This window comes from Molossus molossus, unplaced genomic scaffold (genome assembly GCF_014108415.1).
Source record: "Molossus molossus isolate mMolMol1 unplaced genomic scaffold, mMolMol1.p scaffold_m16_p_9, whole genome shotgun sequence".
NCBI lineage: Eukaryota > Metazoa > Chordata > Mammalia > Chiroptera > Molossidae > Molossus > Molossus molossus.
The window spans coordinates 79,019,254-79,046,169 of record NW_023425403.1 but is presented as its reverse complement, the minus strand read 5'-3'; the positions used below and the strand labels follow the sequence as shown (position 1 = coordinate 79,046,169).

Below are 26,916 nucleotides of genomic sequence, written 5' to 3'. Positions count from 1 at the left end.
GGTAGAAGCTCTGGAAAGAAATCTAGATGATATACAAATTAATCAAATTAATTTCTCTGGTATCACCAAATCCAATAAAAAACATGATATACTACTATACATTGGCACAAATCATTCATTACATTAACATCCACTACACGGTGTTGTGAATTAGACATTTTATCATGGTCAGACTTATGAAAACGGGACACTACCCTTTGAGAGTGTCCCAAAGGATGTGCAGCTGCAGATGATTAAACTGTTTCCGTTTCAAGTTGCTCCTTACTGTAAAGTCAGGCTCAGATGAAACAACAAATTACTTATCAGCCCATTAGGGACTTACCGTTTTCGACCCTTCATCACTATACTGTAAGTTTGTTTGCAATTCCTTCAAATAACTTTGTGAAGTTCTCAAATAAATGAGATATTTCAACTTATCCAATAACTTCTTTAATAGATAAAGCATGAAATATTCACAATTAAGGTTTCCCCAAGTAGAACTTGATTTTCCATTAAATGTGTTCTGAAGTGATATACTATACAATTATTCTTTTCACCTCTCATTTGTGAGGCTAAAGGCACAGGTAGGCACAAAATGGCAGCTACAAGGAACATGTTCTGAGGTACGTGTGGTGACGGCAGGATTTTTTAGCTACTGCTGATCACCTCTTCAAGGAAAACATCCAACTAAGGCCCCAAAATATTCCACATGAACCTGCTAATGTTTAAAACATAACAAGATATAGCCTTAAGCCAATAGCATTTTTTTTCCTGTCCTTCACAATGTGGAGACCAATATATCAGAGATGCAAAGAATATGCCATTTTATTCATTTTTGTTTGTAGCATCCAAGTTCAGTGTTTTTGTTTTGTTTTTTTTAGTTACATGGATTAACCTACTTATGATTATGTATTAGTTGACTTTTCTCTTTGTTATCACCATCCTCATTATTGTATTAGAATAATCCAGTTTTACCTTTTGCTATATTATTTCAGTGAACAAACAAAATACTTACAATGTAAAAGAGAAATACAAATTGCCAGTCATTTAGTCACACAGAACCCGTCAGTCAAATGCATGTATTATCCCATTGAGCAATGCATAGTAAGACTACATCTTATCACTAAAGAGAAAATTAAGCCAATTAGTCAAGGTGTGTTTTTTATTGTGAAAAGCCTAAACAATAAAGGTTAGATAAACCTACCCATTAATTTTCAAGTTGTATACCCAGAATATTCAGCATCTGGAATTGATCTAATTTCTTAAATAAACAGACAGCAAGGACAAGAAGGAAACAAGATCCTAGGTTTAGAATATTTCTTTTGTTCTAGGTTTGGAGCTTTATACCTCCTAGAACGATCTCAGAATAACAATGATGCCAATGAAAACAACTTTCAAGTCATAAGCTCACCAGAATAGACAAGGATAGAAGGTGTGTTCTATATAATTACATAAATTGACTCAAAATCCAACCACAGGATTTTTTTAGTTTTCTCTGATAACCTAAGTCAAACTACAAAAATTAGGAAATACACAGAAAATGCTTAGTGCTTTGGAGTTCCTGTTAGTCTCCTAGTTGGTCTACATAGCAGTCCTCAGAAATTACATTTAGAGTCAACAAGCATCAAATTTATATATTTAAATGATTTTGCAAAAAGAGTTTCATCCTCGCTGTCTTCTTTATAAAAAAAAAGCACAGTAAAAATACCCTCTCATTGGATGAATTCATTTTTGTTTGACAAATCACCACTTTAGTCTGAGTAATCAGAAGAAGAATAAACTGTATTTGATCAACACAGCAAGATTAAATGTTATAATTGATTTTACATTTGTTCACTGCACAGTGTTATTTCAATTGTATGAACCAAAAATCAACTTAAAGTCTGCAAACAGCATGAATGACAATTCCTTAACCAGATAAAACATAACTAACACATTTGGAGAAGTAATCTAAAGACAGACTATTGATGAAAAACAGGTAGCCATTTATTTAGTTCAAAGTATTCTATATGAAAGCACAAAACAAAAATAAAATACTTAAAACATTGCCTTGTTATAATGAGTTGGGAAAGGCAGAAATTACTATACTTCTATTCTTTGTAGATAGCTAACTTGTTTTGAGAGTATATGTATATTGTCATTTGATCATCAAATTGTTACATCTCTAAGAAACACATGTGGCTAATACAGCAAACGGAGGCACAGTAATATAGGTAACTTGTCCCAGTAGTATCACCCAGGTGTTCTGATGTCAGAGCCTGTACCCTCGGACACTGCTCTTTCAAATGAGGTAACAGTGAAACATCATATAAAAATCAAACAACAAAGAGGATGAAGCTGTTGCTGCCAGAATTCATAAATCACTAAAGATTTGAAGAAATAAAAATCCTTTCTTTGTCATTATACATAATTGAGATGGGAGGCATATATGTGGGAAACAAAGTTTAGGGAGGAACGAACTGGACTTTATGGACTAGAAAATAACTGCAAAGTTTAACACTTTTATATATCTAAACCTAAGGGGAAAAAAGAAAAAAAAAAGACAACATAAGGCTCCCACTTTGTGTGAACAAAGTAAACCCCTTTGAGGCAGGTTGCTTTCTGTTGCCCTGGAAAGCCTAGCCCTAAAGTGGGGTAACCGGATATGCAGGGTCTTAGGAACTATAAAGATGTTCCCTAATCATTTTTAGTACTTTAATAAAAAGTACACAAACCAAAAAGACTGGCATCTTTTGTGTAATCACATCAATTCTATTTGGGAATATATGCAATGATAAACTCAGAGGATCTATATAGCAGTTACATATCTAATTAAAACAAAAAAAATTGTATGATCTTAATGTATATAATTTGGCAGAGAAACTGTTTTCAAATATGTTATCTAAAGAGGAAAAATAACAACGGAGTCCTAAGAGGTGAAAGTATTCAGAAGGATTTCTCTAAAATGAGATTGTTAAGCAAAATAAATAAGGTGTCAGATAAAATTTGCTTAGCAAAAGAACTTTCAATGATAAAAAAGGAAGCATCACCAGGATAAGAAATAAGAGTGCTAAAGGAGAAACCATGTAATTCAGGTCTATGTGAGCAAAAGCAGTTTAAACAAAATTCTATGAATATGAGTGGGAAGGGGGAACCTGGACATACATTATGCTTCAAGGCCATGGTGACCAATGAGACACAAAAACTAGGTTTATACTCAAAGGACAGACATCAATATGCTATAGCTGTTGGGTAAAATAAAGAGAAAGTGTACCTCGCAAGACCCAACAAAAATCTCATAGTGAGTTCAATTCACCCTGTAGAAGAAGAAGGTCTCTATTGATAAAAGGTACATTAGTAATGGCATGTAACAATGAGTCTAAAACCAGTCACAAGTGGAAAGCAATGATAACTGTTATGCAACACTATACAACTGAAGGCATGAATCTCATTTGGTGAAGCCTGATGCTTGGCAGGCCCCCAGTGTACTCAGCCTATGTAGGGAGGTCAGGTATTTCCACCTACTACCTCCATTTGAACTTTATGCTTCACACGAGTCCTGCAGGAAATAAAAATCTATTACAGAAAGGTGCCGACTCTTTACCCCTCACCTTAACCCACTCCCACCATTAATCGGCCTCTAACTTTAAAAGAGAACATTTTAGGCTTTGAAATAAAAGCAGACCAGCAAGCATTCTTCTATCACGAGTCCATCAATATAAAGTTATTAGATCAAAGAGGAAATAAAGTATGCCTTGTGCCGATTCCCTCTAGTAAGTTATTAAGAAAACAAAAACTTTAAAAAATTTACACTTTGAGTTTTCTTACAAATGCTCTGAGCAGTAATGAATTAGAAATGTTAAAAAAAACAAAAATGTCAAAGCTTTGCAGCTGGGCGGTCTCTATTAAAACCCTAGCCTCTACCGATGCAGCAGGGCCTATGCCAAGGCATGGCGGTCCCTGCTCTGCAGTCACGTTAACCTCATGGGTAACGTGCCATCTCTCTCAAAATGGCGTGAAGGCCAAGTGAGACACATGTAAAGTACTAGCACAGGGACTAGCAAGAAGCAATCAGTGGTCATTGTTTTTTTGGTTCTGTCCTGTCCCTACGATCATGCTGCCTAGATTGTTGAAACAATGATGACAAATCAAGTCCCAGTTGAGAAATCCCAACAAGAAAAGGGTGCTAACCTGCTGTCAGAATGAGGAGCTCTTCCTCAGAGGAAGCTCCGAGATCATGAAACCTATCATCTTGGTCTGTATAGCTTGAGGCTGCAGACTGAAAAGGATATTCCTTCTTCAGCTATTATAAAAAGGCAGACAAAGAGAGAGAGACCAGCTATATCTATACAAATTAGTTGTGAGATCCCTAGTAACACCAGTGAGAGATTTTATTAATCAGTTAAAATGATATTAAAGGGCTTTGAATAAAAGAGGACCAGTCTTTAAGTGCTAAGTTTAAAATCTGGGGCAATCATAAAACAAATATTGTTGGATAAATTATTCACACACTAAATTACTATTAAAAGTAAAAGTGACCACATTTTGGGGGTAAGGAGTTAAGTGTCAAGTTGGTCCTGTAAGTCTATTAAATGTAACTCCTATTTACAATAGAAGTTAATAGAGTTCATCCCTACATTACACAGACTCTAGAACCAGACTCCCCTGGTTAGCATCTCAGCTGTCATTTGCTAGCTGTGTAACAACAAGCAAGTCACAACCTTTCTAAGACTCAGTTGTCTTATCTTTTAAATGGACACAATAACTGTATACATACCACATCTGTTTGTTGTTAAGGATTAAGTGAATGAATACGGTGCCAGGCACCTGGTTGGTACTATGGGCTAGCTATTAAAGCATATCACTCATTGTAGATGAGAACATCAGATACCTAATAAATTGATCTATTTATTGTATCCTACTAATTACAGAGACACAAAGGCAAACAAGGCAGACACAGGTCTTAACTAGATGAGTGACGTGCAAGCAAGGACCAGAAAGGTACATCCAATAACGTGGCCAGGAAACATGGAGGGAGTGCTCCCCCTGGGCAGGGGCAGGGAACAGCAAGTAGAGTGGCCGGGACTTGAGAGGAAACAGTCCATGCAAGGCAGGTGTGGAGGAAAGACAGGTTCCCAGCTTCTTACAGGTAACACAAAACGGATTGCCACTTTACGGTAAATTATGCTCATTCATGAGCAGGAGTATTACTAAGTGCCAGTGGATGAAGTAACAATACAAACATATTTAATCACTATTTTCTTAAAAATGAAATATACTTTTTGCAGCCCGTGCCAGTTTGGCTCAGCAGTTAGAGCGTCAGTCTGTGGTCTAGAGAGACCCGGGTTCGGTTCCGGCTAAGGGCATATACCTCGGTTGCAGTTTGTCCCCGGCCCTGGCTGGAGTCATGTGGGTGGCAGCCAATGTGTTTCTCTCACATCGATGTTTCTCTCTCTCTTCCTCTCTCTTTCTCTCTTGCTGTATCTGAAGATGAATGCAAAAAGTGTCCTTGGGTGAGGATAAAATATATATACTTTTTGCATATTATATTAATGTGCTTTCCAGAACAGACCTTCATAGTGGCTCACTAAAGTTAACCTGGTTTTCTAAGTTGAATAGTGATAAAATTAAATAGCAACCTAAGAGATCAGAAAATTTTGAATAAACAAGATATTCATTTGTGAATAATTTCCAATAACATTGACACTGTGGTGTTTTTAAAGACACAGTATCTAAAATTCAAGCAGTATAACCATACTCACCAGGAAGAAAGGAAGAATAAAATGGGTACAAAACTGTACTTCCCTTCCAGTCTTTTTTATGCTTATTTTTATTCTAAAGAAAAATTTCTTATCTAAATTAACTATTTACATAAAAAATGTTTTTATTTTATCCTCACCCGAGGACATTTTTTTGCATTTATCTTCAGATAGAGCAGGAGGGAGAGAGGGGGGAAGAGAGAGAGAAACATCCATGTGAGAGAGACACACCAATTGGCTGCCATACACATGACCCCAACTGGGGCGGGGACAAACTGCAACTGAGGTATGTGCCCTTAGTGGAAACCGAACCCGGGACTCTCTGGTCGATGGGCAGATGCTCCAACCGCTGAGCCAAAACAGCCAGGGCTAAAAAATGTTTTAAAAAATATTTAGCTCTAATGATTTTAATTTAGTACAGGGTGTATATGAGTGAGTGGGTGTGCTAATAGCTACTTCCAGGGCTCATCTGAACTCTGAAAATAGGCAGTTACCCACCTCTTCTGAAGCCTTCTTCATTCATATGCTTACTTTCTCCCTCTGCCCACCACTTAGTAACGGAAATGCCAAGTTAACCACCGAATGCCTGAACCCTCTAATCCTACCAGATTTTAGGATGACTGAGAATTAGACCTTGATTCAAATCCCAAGTCAATCACTTACAATATGGTCTCATTCGAAAACCCTCAAATGCCAGTGTCTTATTTATGAAATACAACACAGGCGATAGAAGATGGGAGGCAGCATGACACAGCATTTCAGAGCACAGGCTCCAGAGGAAGACTGTACGGGTTCAGATTCCAGTTGTACCATTTTATAACTATGTCACCTTGAGCTAGGTATGTTCTATCTCTGTGCCTCAGTTTCTTCATTTGCCACAAAGAGATGGTAACAGTGTAAGCTGGATAATTATTATGAAGATTGGCTGATGATATATATGTAAGGCATTTGGGAAAATGTCTGATTCATAGAAAATACTCAATATACAATGGATATTATTTCATATATGTACGTTATAAATTTATGCATAATTGTGTCAGGGGTCCCCAAGTCAAGCCTCGAGTTTGAAAAAATTTTAGAAGTGCTTACAGAACTCAGAAAAGCTGTTTTATCCACTGCTATAGCTTATTACAGCAAAAGGATACAGAATAAAATCATACTGTCCTCTCTCCCAATGGAGTTTGATTTCTCCAGCAATGCTGTCTGACAACACATGAAGCATATTGCCAACCAGGGCAGCGTAACCAAGTCGCAGTGTCAGGACTGTTCACGGGGGAGGTCAGTCATGTAGGCGTGGACTTCCTGCATGAGTGATCTCATGCAGTCTCCAGCGCCCCACAGAGGGCCAACTGACACAGTGTAGCCCAGTCCCTCAGGTGAACAAAACAGGTATTCACTATAAATCACATTTTTAGCATAAACTATCTAGCTTGGTCCTAGTTATACCAAGACACCCTCGCCAAGTAGGATATGCCAAGGTCTTGAAGGTGATCTCTCAGGACTCAGGCGAGGACCAGAGGTTTCTTTGGAATGCTCAGGATTTGAGAACCTCAAGCTTGCTGAGTTAACCCTTTACTGAATAATATTTTATTAAGCAACTACTATGTGCCAAAAGCTATGATAAATGTTTACCATGTATTATCTCATTTAATATTTAAATACTCTTATGAGAAAGAAATCAACAACCCCTTTTACAAATATGAAAACTGAGTCTCAGGAAGTTAAATAGTGTTCATGGTCACTTAACAAGTATGCAATCCAAACCTCCTTCAGACTGCAAAGCCTTTGTTACTTCCACTAAGTTATGTTGCCTCATAAAACATTATAAAAATTAAAATATTAAACATATCATTCAGTACAATACACAAATAGGCACATAATATTTTATTATTACACTTCCGGCATAAATATATAATTTAAAGAATCACTTTGAATTTGTGGAGGAGAGAAACTAGACCTATAAGCAAAATGTGTATTTAATGTAAACAGACTAGTTTTCCTTTAAAATACTGACTTTTATTAAAAGGCTATCTAATTATAGCCAAGTGATGATAACCAAATACAATAAATGCAGCAATAAAGTTTTCCTGAGATTAAAAAAAAAAGCTCTTTAAATCCAACAACTTTTCTCCTTTACACTTAAAAACGTTTTAATTCCTACAAACATTTGCTGAAATACAGAAATGACTTACCCATCTATTAAGAATAACATTTTTTTCTTTGCAGAAATGTATCACCAGTTCCCTAGGGAGGCAACAATGCCTTCTCATTTTAATGTGTGGTTTTTTTTCCCCCATCTAATCAGCTAATACTTTTCAAAAGATCTTTTTAATGCCTAAATGAAAGGATTCCACATCAAAGACCTGACCTCCCTATTAAAGTATCTGAAGGAAACCCTAGGAATGTGAAATCCATTCAAAGGCGAACTGCAGGCAGCTTATTGTGCAGTGCATTAAGAAAAGAAAAGGGGGAAAGGTTTCATAAGAGCTGCACAGAATTTGGTAAAATTATACCACAAAACTACAAATTGATCATAAGTATAAAGAAACAAATTCATAGCCAAAAACTTATTACAAATGTGCTCTGCAATCAGCCAGGAGGGGAGTCTCTATGAAAAACTTCAGAATTTGTCACATTTTCAATCAAAATTTCTGATTACAGTTCAATGTTGGGAAGGCCAAAAGGGGAATAAACCATACATTTCTCAATAGATTTAAAATATGAAATTTTAGAGCTAACTTGCAGCATTAGAAAAGGTAGGTTTTACTAGACAACAGGCGTGGAATGAAGTAATGAAGTAAACACAGTAATAGGTGAGATAATATAAATACAAATACTTAAAAAAATTTTTTAAATGTTAACATACCATGAATGTGGCTCTGAAGTTATTTAAGTCCGTCAAAAAGTCTTCCACAGACACCTTCTTCACGTCAATGGCATAGTATCCCATGATGCTCTGGTATAGCTTTTCCATGTTTTCATGTAACTGTGAAAGCTTCACATATTGCTCCTTTGCACTGATAACAAAGCTGTATATTATAGTCAAGGAATTCCAAAGTTTCAAAGTAATGTTTTAGAAAACAAAACTAAGTCCAATTTTCCAATGTAATTGTTAGCTACCATTACACATCTCCAAAACACCAAAATAACCTCTATAAGTCACCTACTCTTACAATTCAATCTGTATACTATACAGTGATGAAAACTTAAATTCAATTTCTAATGAACTATGGCTAAATTATCAGAAAAAATTAAATACACATTGAATATTTGTCTTTTACAATTGAATTCAAATAAAATTTTCTTCCAATTTGGCTATCTATATTATACAGATCATAAAATATGATTTAAAATTCTAGTTCAGCAGATGCAACTGAGTATTTTCAACAGTACTGAAATCAGTAACCTAGGTATTAAGCACAGGAGTTAAACTAGATGACCTGGGGTCAATTCTAGCTCCTACAGTTGGTAGTACCCTGCCTGTGGGCAAATGCTTCACCTCTCTGTGCCAAAATTTCCCCACTTATAAAATGATAATAATAATAATATCACCTATCTTAACATGGCTGTTGTGAGGACTAAATGAACTAATACATAGTTCTTAGAAAACTGAAGGGAATTTAGAATACATATAAATTCTTGTTATTTTAGCCCTAGCTGGTTTTGCTAAGTGGTTACAGTGTCAGCCTGCAGATCAAAGGGTCGAGGGTTTGATTTAAGTCAAGGGCACGTACCTGGGTTGCAGGTTGGATCCCCCGCCCTGGTAGGGGTCGTTTCGGAGGCAACCAATCTATGTCTCTCTCTCACATTGATGTTTCTCTCGCTCTCTCTCTCTGCCCCCTACCCCACTTCCCTCCCTCCCTTCCACTCATTAAAAATCAATGAAAAAATATCCTCAAGTGAGGATTAATAAAAACAACAACTGGGGTATTTTACTGCCCACTTATTCATTTTAAGCTTCATTTAAGGTTGCAAAAGTAACCAAAAAGAAATTTTTAAGAGTTACATTTAAGACTTCTCATATTACATGAGTAAATTCATGTTTCAACTTATCCTTCAAAAACTAGTAGTTTGTCCTATGTGTTACCCGATTTCAAAGTACTAGTATACACACACACAAAGATATTCTCTCACTCATTTATGACAACTCAGTTCAAAGCACACTGAGACTGAGAAGACTTGAGGTGAATGTGGTAGGGGCACCAGAACACATCTTCTCAACAAAACAGGGAAGGACTCCTTTGTGAGTGATGCAGTGCTGATGCCGTCAGAGACACAGTCACCACGGTCTGAGAATATGACCCTGTTAGAGCGTCAGTCGGAACTGTCTATGGTTCCTTTAAACTGAGGCATTTAAATGAATGGAACATACAGAATCAAACTTACTCAATTCATCTTATCATCTCTAGCACAGAAGGATAAACAGATATCAGCACACTCACTTTTTCTTTTTTTTTAAATGCCAGTAACAGGAATAACTAGATTCAGACTCAGAGAAGCAATCCAAAAATGGAATGTTTATATCTAAAAAGAAAAATTTTCCACAACTTCAAAAAGATGCAGTTCCTCTAGTCAGAGATTCCCCAGTGGAGGATAAAATAAGGCAAATGATCCACGCCCTTCACTTTGAGAAAAAAATAAAAAACAAAAAGACCAGCCCTGGCCGATTTGGCTCAGCAGTTAGAGCGTCGGCCTGTGATCCAGAGAGACCCGGGTTCGGTTCCTACTAAGGGCATGTACCTCGGTTGCAGTTTGTCCCTGGCCCTGGCTGGGTCGTGTGGGTGGCAGCCACTTGATGTGTCCCTTTCACATCGATGTTTCTCTCTCTCTCTCTGTTCCTCTCTCTCCCTCCCACTCTGTCTGAACAAAAAATGGAAAAATGTCCTCGGGTGAGGATTAAAAAAAAAAAAGGCAAGACCAAGGATGAAAGAGGCAGCACTGCTGCCAGATGGGCCATGAATCTGGGGGTACAGAAGAATTCCAGCTATCAGAGCTCAGCCTCCCACAAGGAGCCGTGGCAGCCCTGCCAACCACAGCCATGGGAACCATGTCACGGGCCACAGTCGCCTATTGCTCTTCTAAGTCTGTTGTTTTTCATACTAGGTGCACGCTTGCTCGCTCGCGCACTCTCTCTCTCTATATATATATACATACGTATACACGCACACACACATATAAGTATGTGTGTACAGTATTTTAGGATATATGGAATCTGAATTCTAAAGCAAGGGCTAAACTTTTTTTAATGATCTTAAGAAAAATCTATAGATCTTTTTGTGGCTCAGTTTATATCCAAATGAACAGCAAAATGCTTCATTATACTTTCTAGAATCTAGATCATAATACTACCAGTGGCTAATGCATTTATGTGTGATATCATTTTTTAATTCTTAGATGAGCAACAAAAATTTCTTGTAATTAGTCACATCACAAAAACATAGGGAATTATAACAACATAATCACACAGAACAGGTTTCCATATACTTTGTCTTGTGAAATATCCATTCGTAAAATGTTGTAGGTAAAATGAACTGACGTAAATAAAAACCGTATTTGACATGCATTGAGAAACTATCATTAGATGGAACATATGGTGATTCATTTGTAAAGTGAAATAATTCCTTTAATAAGTTCAGAAATCAACACTGGTTTAGCTATTCAATCTATAAACTTTCACCTAAAATTATTTATGTCCCAGGTAGAGACTGTATCCATATGGATTATTTATATAGTATTCTTAATTCCTGTCTAAAAAAGAAACTGTTTTCTGCTTTTGCAGGTACAAACCTACCATTCAAGGATTCATTACATTCTTCCTCTTCCACGAAGCTTTCTTCTCTACGGCGATGTGGGATAATTTTTTCCACTGAATATATATAGCATTTGTAGTCTTATCATACTCATCTGTAATGATGCTGTGAATTTTCCCTTCTAATCCAATTCCCTAGTAGTGCTTTGTTCTCGCCCCATTTTGGGGACATGGTCACCCCTGTCAGCCCCTTCTCTAAATGCTGATCCAACCTTCCTAGTTGTATTAAATCTAATCATCCACAATTACATTGGTGCCAATTACTTATTTCACCCTGGTGTCATCATTTCTGAACTTTGGTGAGAAGGGTAAGAGGTCTCAAAATTTTGGTGAAAGTCTTCTCAAAATTCTGATGAAATATGCACATACATGCATTCCTATACACAAACAATCTCCATGTAATGTTAAGAGCTAAGAGAGTCCCTGTTCAGTAGTTATCCTGACAATAGATTACCCTATTTTTGTGGGTGTTTCTAATTGTATGGCTCTACAGCTACTACTTTTCTGCCTCCATCACTGCTTACAAGTCGCTGAGCTTTAAAATTGGCACTTCACAAATCCCAGTAACTTTATTCTAATGCCTGGACATATGTCTATTCTCAAGAATCAATTTGGTAAATAGGTTAAGTTAAAGTTGTAAGTATTATCCAATAACATTTTTTAGATTTTCAGACACAAATCAAAAGTTAATGAATTATTTAGAATATGCCGGGGCATACTTAATCAAAACAGTATAATTCTATTAGAGAGTATGATGGGGAAGAAGAAGAAGAGTCGAAATCATGAAAATTATGTGGTCTTGTTCTAAAACTGGAGAGCCTTTATAAGTTAACTTTTTAATAACTGTTATCTATAAAGCTATTTGCTTCCAAGGAAAATAAAGTAGAGCTTTGAATAACTGGAATTACCAACAAGAATGATAAAACTCTGATTAAACTGAAACAGTTTTAGAAATAGCCAAATTCTTAGAAGTTTAAAATGACTGTCTGATAAGCTGGAATAAATGGTTACATTAATGAGTCGCCCTATGTCATTATTGATGGGCTACTCATTAAGAGATGGTGAAACACTCAGACAAAACAATCATCATCATCATCATCATCCAAAAGAAAAACAAACGTAGGTGTTCTTGTGCCAACGGTTAACCTGTAGATAAACTCATGCCCATCTTCATAGTAGTAAGGCTTTATTCCTCCCCCCCGCCTGTTAAAAAAGTCCTATATTTATATTAGAAAAATAGGTGAGCTTCTCAACAAAATAAATATTTTATAAAGCTCATTACAAAATTATTGATATTTATCTGCTCACTTAATGTTTCTGTGAAATCTACTTTCTATTCCTTCACCTGGACAAAGGCCAAATTCTCATGAATTTCTACACGAAACACTGTAACCCTCTCATTTGAAAGGGAGGTTGACACATGCTGAACTACTAACACTTAGTGTGGGCCAACTAAGTAGCAAGGCTAAGGTTTGGGATTCAGCTCCTGGTCAACAAGTATAGCTCATTCCCAAACTATCTGGAATTAATACATTCTCCATTTATCCTTATGTCTTGCCTTCATTATTTTCAGTTCCCACAAAAGATGTCTATTACTCCTATAACACATCTGATAAGGACCAGCTTCAATCAGTCATACATGTCCAATACCTTCTATACATCTTCTTAAGTACCCAGGATCCAGCCAGCCGGCCAGCCAGCCAATCTGTAAGTATTCACTGAACTCCTCTGTATTCCCCTCTTCTAGGCAAACAGTAGTTAATAGGATATGCAAAGTCCCTGCTTTTGTGAAACCTACATTCTACAGTCTAGGAACAGATAAAAAAAAAAATGACTGAGATATTCTGACAGTGATAGTATGATGAAGAAAACATTCAGTGATGTTATACAGAGTGACAGACCACTTTATGCGGGACAGTCAGGGAAGCCCTGGCGAAGAAGGGATACTGACTGAGTAATTCAAACAGCAGCGAGTGCTAAGTTGCGCAGCAACGTTTGTGAATGTGGTAAGACTTCAGAGAAGAAAAAGATCAATATACATTTGAAGATTTGCACAGGATGAGGAGCAGGATATTTTAACCCAAGTCTTACAAGTTTGCTAAGAATAATGCCCTACGTACTTCGGTTGCAGTTTGTCCCCGGCCGTGGTTGGTCGTGCGGGTGGCAGCCACTCGATGTGTCCCTTCACATCGATGTTTCTCTCTCTCTCTCCTTCCTCTCTCTCCCTCTCACTCTATCTGTACAAAAAATGGAAAAATATCCTCGGGTGAGGATAAAAAAAAAAAAAAAAAAAAGAATAATGCCCTAGTCGGTTTGGCTCAGCGGTTAGAGCGTCGGCCTGTGGTCCAGAGAGACCGGGGTTCAGTTCCCGCTAAGGGCATGCACCTCAGTTGCAGTCTATCCCTGGCCCTGGTTGGGGTTGTGCGGAGATAGCCACTCGATGTGTTCCTTTCACGTCGATGTTTCTCTCTCTCTCTCACTCCCCCCCCACCCCCTACTCTATCTGAACAAAAATGGAAAAATGTCCTCAGGTAAAGATAAAAAAAAAATGAATGAGTTAAATGAACACAGGAAGGGAGAAAGAAAGGAGGAGAAAGAAGACTAACTTAAGAGAAGAGAAAAAAATCTGCTCTTGCCCTGGCCAGTTTGGCTCAGCGGTTAGAGCACGGGCCTGCGGTCCGGAGAGACCCAGGTTCGGATTCTGCTAAGGGCACGTACCTCGGTTACAGTTTGTCCCCGGTCCTGGTTGGGTTGTGTGGGTGGCAATCACTCGATGTGTCCCTTTCACATTGATGTTTCTCTCTCTCTCTCCCTCCCATTCTATCTGAACAAAAAATGGAAAAGTGTCCTCAGGTGAGAGGAAAAAAAAAAAATCTGCTGTTACAACTGACCCAATTACCAATTACCCAACGTCCCACTCCCGTAAATGGACCATGAATTATACAAGTTTACATTTCATCCATTCCATGCCTCTGTTTTACTTCCTACAGTTCAGTGAAATAAAAATGTACTGAATTCCTTCACCTAAAAATTGCTGTATTGAATGTAGTGCTGGATATAGATGACTTTCACTCAAGGAATTTATTGAGACAGTTTTAGCATCTACATAGTCATTTCAGAAGTGACTAAAACATTGCTAAATAGTGGAACAATAAAAAAGAAAATGTAAAAATTAAGCGGGATTGCAATGAAGAAATTTAAAGATTGATAACATAAGAATCAAGTACCTTGTAACAATAGTTGTGATAAATATAAAAACATGAATGTCTAGCAAAATTATTTTTTTCTAAGAGACTAGGGAAAGGAGTTAGGAAGAGAGGGAAACAGAAAGATTAAGGCTTGTTCAAGGAGAATTTTAAGGGTAATATTCTAAGATCTATTTTCCTCTTAAAATAAGGAAGATTCCAGAATTTGAAGGTCGAAAGAAAGGAACAAGCACTGCATGACACAAATCCTGGCGTTTTCTTAATTTTCTCACTGGTAAGAATTTACAGTGTGTGTACACCTCACATATATTAGTTTGATATAACAATATTAATGACCCTACCTCAAATTTATGTTATGCATTTTTCAAGCAAATATTTACAATGGAACTGTTCAACTCTATGTTTCTGAGCAGGTTTAGCAACTGGAAAGTAACATCATTATTACTAAAAGTCAGTGTGATATGTGTGAAATATTTGAGCATGCCTTTTAAAGGATGTACTAAATTCACATTTTTTAAAATAGTGAGAAGTATATGTAAAGAAAGAACATGTAATGAAAAAATAAAAATACAATATACTGTAATTGAATGCTATTAGTAATATTTCCTATAACAACAGAATTATATAATTTAAGACAATTTGACTAACAGATTATTTAACAGTTCACTAAATTATGATTGTTTATATTAAATATCTAGTTGTAAAAATTCATCCTTAACAACTTGGATAATATACTTATTCTCCCAGAATTGGCTGACAAATCAAACATATGATATGTGCTTCAACTAATAAACTCTAAAATTTAAAACAAAATTTGAGCATTAATAACCCAAACTTTAGTTATATATATATATATATATATATATATATATATATTTGATAATCTTCAATGGAAGATATTTTTCCATTCATTTTTAGAATGGAAGGGAGGGAGGGAGGGAGGGAAGGAGGGGAGAGAAACATCAGTGTGAGAGAAAAACATAGATTGGTTGCCTCCTGCACAAGCCCCACCGGGATCAGGGATTGAACCTGCAACCCAGGTATGTGCCCTTGACTGAGAATCAAACCCGAGACCCTTTGGTCCATGGGTGGACACCCTAACTGCTAAGTCAAATGAGACAGGGCATTAAATATATTTTTATCTGTTGTGTGTTTTCATTTCCAAATTCTTCCATTTTCTAAGATCCAAGAAGCTCGCAATTTGCCATTTTAATAAGATCTGTATAAATGCATTTAATATTCAACATCTGATTTGTTGTCAGTCCTAATTAAAGTCAACAAAGCTTTGCAATGAATGAATTTAATTTCTTCGAAACTAGTATGTCTGAGAGGAAAAGCAAACGTGTGCAATCTAATCTCAGCAAAGAATATTTATGATCATAAGCTTTTGTCAATAGCAAAGTGCACCAACTGTTCAGATATCTGACTTCCAAGAGATACATGAATGCTAATCAGTTCATTAGAGGCTTGTAGGTTGTGATATTTAGCGACAGGATGTAGTAGCTTTCATGTCCATGGAGTATAATTGTACTCAGAATAAAAAATTGTTGCCAACAAAGCACCATCCTTCCTGTGTCTGATTTCCTGCTCACTGCTCTTTAGGAGCTGCATACCTTTCAAGAAGCCGACATCATTCAACTTTTTGCGTCATACAAATACAAGTATTGTTAGGTCCTGAGATCATCTGCTGAGCATGACTCTTCAACCTTTCCTCTAAGCCCAGAAATTCATCTTGGGTTCTATGTTCTAGAAACCTGACCTTCATAATTAACACACTCACAATGTATTACCAGACACTGTATGCAAGCAAAACCTTTCCTAAAACGCTTTCTATCTGTGGGGAACAATAATAAGTACTTCAATTAATAGTACTTAATGTTTAAAATAAACTGGAATATATGACTATTTTAACATGATAAAATGATTGAGGAAAAAGCTAAGAAAGGTGAAACTAAGGTAACTCTGCAATAACAAATTTAGTTTTAAAAACACTATGTTGCCAAATGAGACGGTACTATAAAATATATTTTCGATAAATAAATACAGATCTCATTTTTAGCTTTAAAAAGACAGCCACCTCCAGTGCAGTGCTAACGGGGGCCTGCCTCATAAAGGGAAGTGGACAGGTAGGAAAGACAGGAAACAGACATACCAGCCAGCACTCATTCCCGCCGGAGTGCATTTTGTGGTGTTTCTCAAAAGATACAGTCAAGAAAGCTAACGTTGAACTAATTCACAATTAAGCTGAAAGCATATACAAGAAAATCTATGACAAGCCAAATAATAATTCTGTGATTTGCCAAATCTCAGGGGAGAAGCGATAGAAAGAGGAAAAGTAGTTATTTTATTTCAAGTAACTCAGTTTAAAATAAAATATTAGGAGTGTCTATTTTTAAGTGCTCATTTTAAAAGTGGGTTATACTTTCATGTAGAATTCTGAAGTCCATATGGGATTTTAATAATGCATACTAGTAATACTTTAACACAAAATATATCAGTCTCTAATTTCATAGAATGGTTTGCAAAGCAACTCAACATCAGTTTCAGGAAATAAAGTTTATTATTTCAATTACTCATTAGAGACTGAGTCACAAAGTTAGTGAAACCAAAGATAATTGAATTCAAAAGAAACCTAACTTAATCAAGACATAAGCCTCATACTATTAATTTCATATATGTACATGTGTATATATACATATACATATATTCGCCAATTTTATTTTAGGATTGGAGAATATCTACACAAGTAGTGATTGTAACAAATTCAATTTTGACTTTGGAACTATGTATTATTTCTAAAGAAAATAGTGAAGTTTCTGGAACATGAGTCAATTTTTCATATATACCATACCAATCCCTGAAACTGTGCTGACTAGTTACACCAGTTTATAGTCTTTATCCTGAAACATTTTAAAATATCTCAATCACATCATGATGTTAGAGTCAAACTTCCTCAAATTGAGGTTTCATATCCTTTCAATCTACCATGAACTTCAAAGGGAAATAAGGCATGTGGAAGGGAAAAGAGAAAAAATATTATCCAAATTGATAACAAGGAAGGAAAAAATGGAAATCAACAGAATACATTTCTGTATTGTTCATGATAAACACTTTGATACATTTCCTTGTAAGAAGGTAAAGAGTGAACCTACAATTTAGAACTACAGAATGATCTCTGGTTATGTGAGTGTACTTAAAATGTTAAATAATTTGTAATTCTAGTTGACTAGTAATTTAAGTTATTGAGATATCAAAAGGATATGGACATCTTTGTCACAAACTTATCGTGCGTGTCCTCAGGAGGGGGAAAGGTTTCCAAATCTCGCTCAAGCTGTTGAAGCTGCCTTCCCATCTGCTTCAAATTCTTTTCCAGCATTTCTACAGAGACTGAAAGAAAGCATATTAAATGCTTTGAAAGGATAAAATTATAATACAGAAAAGGTAAAACACTCTAGAAAAATTTTTGTGAAAAACCTTACGATAAAAAGTAAAATTTGTTATAATAAAGGAAAAGTAAATTTCAGTAAAGTTGTTAAAACTTTCAATTTTTAAATCCTGAAATAAAAAAAATTTATTAAGCATCTTGAAGACATTAGATGAACTAGCCCGGCTGGTGTGGCTCAATGGATTGAGCGTCATCACATGGACTGAGAGGTCCCGGTTGATTCCTGGTCAGGGCACATGCCTGGGTTGTGGGCTTGACCTCCAGTAGGGGGTGTGCAGGAGGCAGCCGATCTATGTCTCTCTCTCACATGGATGTTTCTATCTCTCTCTCCCTAAAAAAAAGAAAAAAGACATTGGATGAAATTTAGAGTAAACCATACTTAGGAAATATGTTTAAAATTAAAATTCTTCACTTCTATTTACCACAACAAAAATGATCAGTGTATTCAGATAGAGAGGCAAAGAAGAACTGTTTTTAAAATTAAACCTATTTCAATATAATTGAACGTTTTTCAAAACCATAGTCTCTAGAGGGAGCACGAATCCATGAAGAAGAGGAGGGAACATGCTCTCCATTGTCCAAGAGGATCTACCACAGGAATGAAAGGTATCAGAGGCTGCTGGAGTAACATGTGGAACAAATATCAAGCTTTCTCTATGGTACCCTGAGCAAAATGTGGTGATTAACAAATAAAGATCTTCCCTCTTGGGCAAAGGTGCCTCATGGTGCACAGGCAGGAGCAGGTGGAGAAGCAGGGTGCTAAGGCACCATCAGGGTGTACTCGCCAACCAGTAGGTCTGACATTAAGTATCACTTCCTAATATCTTTGCATAGACAATTATAGACAACATTAGGAAAAAGAATTAACAGTATGCAAAGAAGACAGTATGGCTCAAATCAACTTTTTGGATATTTACTTTAGGTTCAAAAAAAATTTACATAAAATTTCTTTGGATTCCCACTAGTACAAATTATAGAAAATGATATTAAAAATGCATATACTAATTCTAAGTATACTACCATTTTCAGGCTTCAAATTAATCCAGAGGACGAGGTGCAAGTCAGGTTTTTGAGGATGGGAATATTCTCAAAAGCAACTTAACTGCCCAACCAAATGGGATGTATTAAAAAAAAAAAAAAAATCATGGTTTACAATCCTGATTCAGCAGAATGGAATAGAAGGCAGGCATGAAAAATGTATAAGAACATGGAGATTTTTTATTTTTGTTTTTTAAACAATCTGCATACAAAATAACAGTTGCTATTCTAACCTATTAATAGCTGTTAAGAAAACTGTAACAGCCCGGGCCAATGTGGCTCAGTGGCTGAGCATCGACCCATGCACCAAGAGGTCGTCAGTTCCATTCCAGGTCGGGGCACAGGCCAGGTTGTGGGCTTGATCCCCAGTTGGGGGTATGCAGGAGGCAGCTGATTGCTGTAGATGTTTCTCTCTCCCCCGCCTCCTCCCTCTCTAAAATCAATTAAAATAAACATATTTAAGAAAACTATAACATATTTTGTTGTAAACACAATTAGCAAGCTAATTCATAGATACAGTTTACTGAGTCCAGTGACGACTCTTCAGAGAGCCACACACAATGGTTGTTTTTGCCTACAGTGACGATACTTGCACCTTTGGCTCCCACTGTAGTGAAACCACTCTGAAGTTATACTGGGGCACAGTTTTTTGCTACTCAAGTTTCTCCTTCCTGTGATCCTTAAAATTGAGACAGTAACTCAGAAAAGAGAGTGCATAAAGTATTTTTAACACGACAGTATTTAGTGTATTAACAGAATCGATTGAACTCACATCCCCAATATAGCTTGCTGTAAGTATGTGTTTAGAAGAGTTTATAAGCCAATACAACCACTTTGTGCTATGAATTAATTTTAATAAAAAAGGAAGTGTATTAGTTGCATGATAATAGTAGCAGTTATAATGGTCGTAATAGTGATAATGATAGTAATAGCAGCTAAAATTTACTAAGTATATATGTCTGGCAGGTACTATCTTACGTATTCTGCATTAATTTTTACATCCTCATCAGGAATTATGCTGTATCATTATTATCTCCACTTTATAGATGACAAAACTAGAGCTGAGTGTGGGTGAAGTACAAGTTCAACAATTGAAAAGCGGTAAAGCCAGAATGTGAACTCAAGGAGTTTAATTCTAGACTTTATTTTTAACCATTTAGCTGTACAGAAATTATTAATTCCAGACATGATTTTCCTTTTACAACTCCTATCCACCTATCTAAAACAACATTTAAATACAGATATAGTTTTCACATAATATCTTTTTTTTTTTTTTTGTATATTCTTGCTAGTGCACTACCAAGTCATCCACATATGGTTAAATGGAGAATACACCCAAGCATATCAGATGGAGGGATGACAGATGAATATGATACTATATATTTTTAAGTGAACATTTAAATATAATGTGGTAACACACCATTGAACAAAACCACATACTTAAAATATGATTTAGTCTGTTGATCCAATTTTATTATGCATACTCAAGTCTGAGAAAGATCTAGAGAAAGGCCTAGTAAAAGTCTGAGGGATCCCATGTAACAAAAAGCACAAGGCAAACACTGGGAAGGAACACAGTTGAACTGTTTTCCTCTGTCACAAACAACTTCATTATTCCAATACCCATCACTTCAATTCTCCAACACCAACTGAGTATCTTCCAATTCAACTCAATTCAGACACTACCTGGAGTTAGCACAGACCCCACAGGTTTAAGAACTCAGTCCACAATAAAGCCCTCACTTCACACAATAGTTACAAGTCCCAAGGACCACCCATACTTCCAACAAACTGGCTATAAACCCAGATGTTTCCACGGCTCCTCCCTCTTACTTTCCATAATTTGCTAGGATGACTCAACAGAATGCAGGAAAGTGAAGACTGTAACTCAGGAATGGACAAATTGAAGACATGCAGAGGGTAAGGGATGGGGGCAAGGGATGGGAGCAAGGGCTGGTGGTATACAGCCTCATTCCCTGTCCAGGTACAACCCGCCCAGTATATCAGTGTGCTCACCAAAACAGAAGCTCCCTCTGTCTGGTTGCTGCAGAGTTCTTATTCAAGCTTCATTACATAGGCATGATTGATTAAATCATTGTTCTTTATTGACTACGCTCAATCTCCAGCCCCGCTCCCCTCCCTGGAGGTCAGAGAATAAACTGCAATTCTAACCTTCTAACCACATGGCTGGTAGCTCTGGCAACTCCAATTCTGAAACATCTTGGGTCCCCCTTCCCACTCTCTGTAAGGGAATCCTCTCATTGGCATACAAAAGACACTATTATTTAAGAAACTCTAAAAGTTTTAGGAGCTCTATGTCAGAAACCAGAAAAAAGATCAAACACTTATTTTTTACTAGACCATGCAGATATAAAGTGTGTGTGTCTGGTCAGAGGGCAGAACTCCAGGACCTATGAGAAAGTGTAAGAGAAGTCCATTTTTAAAAAAAATCATCACCCTAGGATATCTTTCTATTTATCTTCAGCCAGAAAGAGAGAGGGAGAGGGAAGGATGGGGAGAGGGGAGAAACATTGATTTGAGAAAGATACATCGAGTGGCTGCTTCCCACACAACCCCAACCAGGGCCAGGGACCAAACAACAACTGAGGTCCGTGTCCTTAGCAGAATCGAAACTCTTTGGACCGAGGGCCAATGCTCTAACCGCTGAGCCCAACCGGCCAGGGTGAGAAGTCCATTTGTGACTCATGAGTTGTCATCCTCAGAGCTACCAGCCTGGGCTGCCCCAGGAGGAGGCAGGTGCTTGTAACCGAACATGGAGCATCTGGTGAGTGAGCACTTCAGTGGGGTGAGAGAAGGGCTTAGGATTCAGATGAAAGGCTTCTGATCCTTTGAGCCTTTTCCACTTCTTGGTAGGCTGTGGGTCAGTAAGTACCTCCTATCATTGTGATAGTGATTGAAAGCACATTCTCAATGACTCAGTTTCCACATCAGTGAAATGGGAAGAATCCCACCACATGTTTTTACCTCACAGATATTTCATAAAAGCTCAAAGGTAATAACATAGGATGAATTTTTTTAAAATAGACTGCACTATGCAGTGTTACTCTTATTCTCAGAACTCAGTAAGAAATGAAGAGCTTAACAACTGAAATAAGTAATATTAGAGCCAAAGCAAAAGGAAATCATCACCATCATCATGGTAGGAGCAGTGTTGTGGAAGTCAGGCTAAGAAGAAAAGTTGCGAATTTCAAGAGTAAAGTATTAGGGATGTCTGCCACATAGTTAAACATTTAAGGTTGACATAAAAAGTAAGCCGCTTTGAAAAGTGGTTCTGTGGCTACTCTACAAGTGGAAACCCCACTACACTATGACCTGCACCTCATCAGCAACCTCCCAGTGCATTCCTTCTACATAATACATAAGAGGACTTAAGTCCAGTTTACCAACTTTTCACTGTTGGTTTTTATTTATTTTTTGTTAATCCTCACTCGAGGATATTTTTCCATTGATTTTTAGATATAGTGGAAGGGAGGAAGAGTGAGAGGGAGAAACATCAGTGAGAGAGAGACATCAACTGGTTGCCTCCAGCACAACCCCAACAAGGGCCAGGGATTGAACCTGCAACCCGGGTGCATGCCTTGACCAGAATCAAACCCGCAACCCTTTGGTCCACGGACCAATGCTCTAACCGCTGAACAAAACCACACAGGGCTTGCTGTTGGTTTTTAAATACTGACCAAAGAACCCCTGGAAAAGAGAAAGGCAGGTGCAAATTCTAGGCTAATAATTTATAATCTAATGTTTGGGGAAACCTAAAGTTACCCTGAAGAACATTTAAAAGTTTCCTTAATATTTTTCTTTTTCAGCAAGGATATTTCCACAGCCAGCCCCTTTATATATCTTCAAAGATAATTTCAACCACATTTTTCCACGTGTCAAGTTCTTTGCGGTCAGTGACTGTATTTTTTTAAAATTAGAAATCCAAACTACAGCAGAGACTTTTAAATTGTACACCCTCAAAGAAGTGTTAATTTACTGGTGTGTCTATATGTGACCTGTGCATGAATTTTATCTTTCAACTTTGTCATGTTTCTTGACCAAGAAATTAATCTTATTTGTTTATTCCATTTCATTATTTAGAAGAAAAAAAATAGCCATCATCAAACAGGGTTGAATAGATTATTTCAAGGCAATTCCAACTTTTGCATTTCACTCAGTTTATATTCAGACAGATGTGTTGTTTCTGTACCCTTACACTTCACGTGTCTCTGCCCCCAACCATGTCTGTACCTCAGTAGGGAGCATAACCACATTGTTGTTCCTGTGCTAGGAACCTGCCAATCTTGACCTTCTCTCTCCTGCAACCCTCGGATCCAAACAATCATGATACCTCCTGCATTTTACTTGACAAATAGCACCTAATTCCTTGCTTGGCTGCACACTATTCAAGTCAGCTGGAACCCTAACTCTTCCCTGATCTCTGGTCTCCTGTTTTTCTCCAGGGCCTTCTCCACACTGCACATGGGGGTTTCCTGATAAACACTCATGTAAAGATGCCCCTTCCCTGCTTTAAACTAGCCAGGAAACCGTTTACATGACATCCCAGCTCCACCCACAATCTGGCTCGGCTCTACTCGGGATTCAGCCACGTTTACTTCCCAGTTTACTTCCACAACATCCTGATTGTACTTTCCCTCTCCCTCCATTCTATACCTGACATGGAAACAATGTCTGTCGGCCTCACCCACGCCATCAGTCACTCCTACTCAGACCTTCTAGCAAGAGGAAAAACTCCAGCCAGCCCCTGGTGAGCTGCCCTCCTACCCTGCATGCCTGGTGATGAGCTCATCCTTGCAACTACTACACTCTATCACTTTTATTTTTTTCATGTGTCTTCTTTTCCCAATTCACTGGAAATTCCTTAAGGGAAGATGCCATTATTTTATTCATCTGTGTATTTTCAGTTACATAATGTAGTGCAGGCACTCAAATGTTTGTTGAAGGAATACATTCTGGATTTAACTTTAACTTCTTGAGGTAAAAGCATTAAAACTGAAATAGGGAAATACAACAGATTAAATATCTAGAACCTTAAAACATAAGACACAGACTTGTCTCCTTGTTTTTATGATAATTATATATTAGACGTGTTAAATAGGTTTCAAATAAAAATTAAAATCACAACTATAAATATTTAAGTTTAAAGCAATCACGAATATAGGCTTTCTGTAATATGACGGCTTCTATGATTTACCAGGTTAAAATTTCAAATAAGAAAGGAGAGGAGCGATTACTACACACTAAGTAATCTTTGTAATTAAATAACAACCGTCTGTGAATATGTCCTGGAGTTGCTGGTTATTGTTTCATAACAAGCTTAGAAAGAATATCTTTCACTCTCTTTTTATCCTCACTAGAGGACATTTTTGCATTTATCTTCAGATAGAGCGGGAAGGAGGAAGGGAGAGAGAGAGAGAGAAACATTATGTGAGACTGGTTGCCACCACATGACCCCAACCGGGGCCAAGGACCAACTGCAACCAAGGTACGTGCCCTTAGCAATAACCGAACCCAGGACTCTCTGGTCCACGGGCTGATTCTCTAACTGCTGAGCAAAACTGGCCAGGGCATTTTTAAAAAAAATTTTTTTTCTTTATTGATTTTAAAGAGAGAGGAAGGGAAAGGGAGAGAAAAACAAAAACATCGATAAGAGAAAGACACTGATTGGTCGTCTCCTGCGTACCCCTCACTGGTGATCGGGCCCACAACCTGGGCATGTGCCCTGACCAGGAATCGAACCTCTTGGTGCATGGGTCGACACTCAACCACCGAGCCACACTGTCTGGGCTCATTCACTCTTAAGTATCATGACATATTCCAGAAAAATTGATTTCTTTAAAGAATTCTTAACAACAACGTATTACCACAAAAGAATGTAAACATTCAACCTAAATTGACCTCCCTACACTTATCAACACAACTGTTTTGTGTGGGAAACGAGAGGCTACAGCATTTCAGACTTATAAAAAAAATAATTTTTCCTAAATGATTGTAATAATAAAGGCATTTTTATAAAACTTAAAAATATTTTAAAAATACAAGTTAGAAATAATAAATGGGATGAACAAAAATTTCAGTAGCATTACATAATTCTTACTATTAAGCAGGCCTAATACAAAATCTAAGTTCTAGAATACCATTATAAAAACCATTATGATTTTGAAAATATTTAAAATTGAAACAAGATGATAAAAAAGCACAAACTCAAAATAAATTGCAGCTTAGTTCTAACAGAAGGTCAATGCAAAGAAGCAATGCTGAGCCAGCATCCGGTTACGCCCACCCAGTGACACGCCGTCCTCTGCTGAGCGATTTCCTTCTTCCCTTTGTCCTGATTACTGCATTCTCCAATTAAGTTACTGCACTCTGCAGTGAGGGGTCTGCCGTCCTGCTACCACCACCCTGCAGGAGAGCTGCCTGTGTTTGCTACGGAACTGGAGAGACGTGCGGTGGACAGCCAGCAAAGGAAACGGTGGGCACCGCCGATGGAAGAGTGCCCGTCAATGCTGCTGTCCCACTGCATTCACGCTGGAGAGAAATAAGCAGCCTTGGCTTCCTCAACTATGAAGGGGTTTAAAGGCAAAACAGCTTTTTTGAAGAGAAAACAGTATTAGTGAGAGAAGCCTATCTAATAGAAATCATGTTTACCTATAATGGTGTGAGAATTCCTTGTTATAAAAAAGATGTTCAAGAACAAGGTAAATGTTAATTAAACAAAGGAGGTCCATAACAGCTGTTTGTAACAGCATTCAAAATGTTCCCTCAGGATAACGGTTTTGTGTGTATGTATATGGCAGGGAGGTGTTACTGGTTTCAATGTGTTCCCAGTGAATACTAAGTATGGACTGACAGACTTGCAAATTATGAGATGAATTTTCATATATGGCTACTGGAGGGAGACACTGCAGCCTAACACGTCCTGAACCGCACATCTCTGGACCTGAAAAATTGCACTGTTTTTCTCCTGTCTAGAACATTGCTCCTATATCTCAGTCGATGACTGTGTTATGATTCCTCTCTTTCTCTCATATTCCACACACCAATCATATTGGAAAACCCGTTGACTCTACCTTCAATGTAGGCTCATTGTCTAAATTGTTCTCACCACACTTGCTACCACCTCCTGGCCCAAGTCAACATTTTCTCTCCCCAGCATCGAGTGGTTTCAGCGCTTCTGCCATTGTTCCTCTACATCCCGCCCAACATAACAGCCAAAGCAATCCTTTGAAAATACAAGTCAAGTCAAATGTCAGTCTTCTGCTCAAAACCCTTCCAATGGCTTCCTACCTCAGAGTAAAAGCAAATCCTTACAAAGGACAATCGTGTCCTATAGGATGCCTGTCACCTTTCTGACCTTACCTCCTATTACACACGCCCTTCCTCCCTCTGTTCTAGACTCACGCCCACATCTAGGGTCTGTGCATTCGCTCTTTTCTCCGCCGAGGGTCTCTCTCCGAATACTCGGATACCTCACATCCTGTCACCTCCCTCAAGCTTTGCACAGAGGCCACCTTCTCTACAGGGCCTCTCTGTCCACTCAACATCAAGGCCAAAAGCCCTTTCTGACATAATACACACTGACTGCTTTCTCTGGTTTATATTCTGTATCCATAACCTAAACTGTAAGCTTCAAGAGAGCAGAGACTTTTCCTTGAGTTCATGTACTCTCTCCAGTACCCC

General features: G+C 37.6%; 1 protein-coding gene across 7 annotated transcripts in view; it reads right to left on the bottom strand.

The window, feature by feature from the left end:
- DIAPH3 (diaphanous related formin 3) overlaps nucleotides 1-26,916 on the bottom strand; it is a 487,836-nt gene that overhangs the window by 159,096 nt on the left and 301,824 nt on the right. For 3 of the 7 annotated variants that reach the window (XR_004958076.1, XM_036249888.1, XM_036249889.1), the window contains exons 23-24: nucleotides 17,995-18,119; nucleotides 8,584-8,748 (exon numbers count right to left, since the gene is read on the bottom strand). Coding sequence is in view for 5 of the 7 variants with exons in the window: in XM_036249888.1 (XP_036105781.1) it covers nucleotides 8,584-8,748; nucleotides 17,995-18,119 (290 nt within the window). In the remaining 2 variants the exon portion in view is untranslated. Of the gene's footprint in view, nucleotides 1-1,083; nucleotides 1,103-6,959; nucleotides 7,089-7,273; nucleotides 7,293-8,583; nucleotides 8,749-17,994; nucleotides 18,120-26,916 lie in introns of those variants that run through there. The other 4 variants (XM_036249892.1, XM_036249890.1, XM_036249891.1 and 1 more) reach the window with 4 other exon arrangements.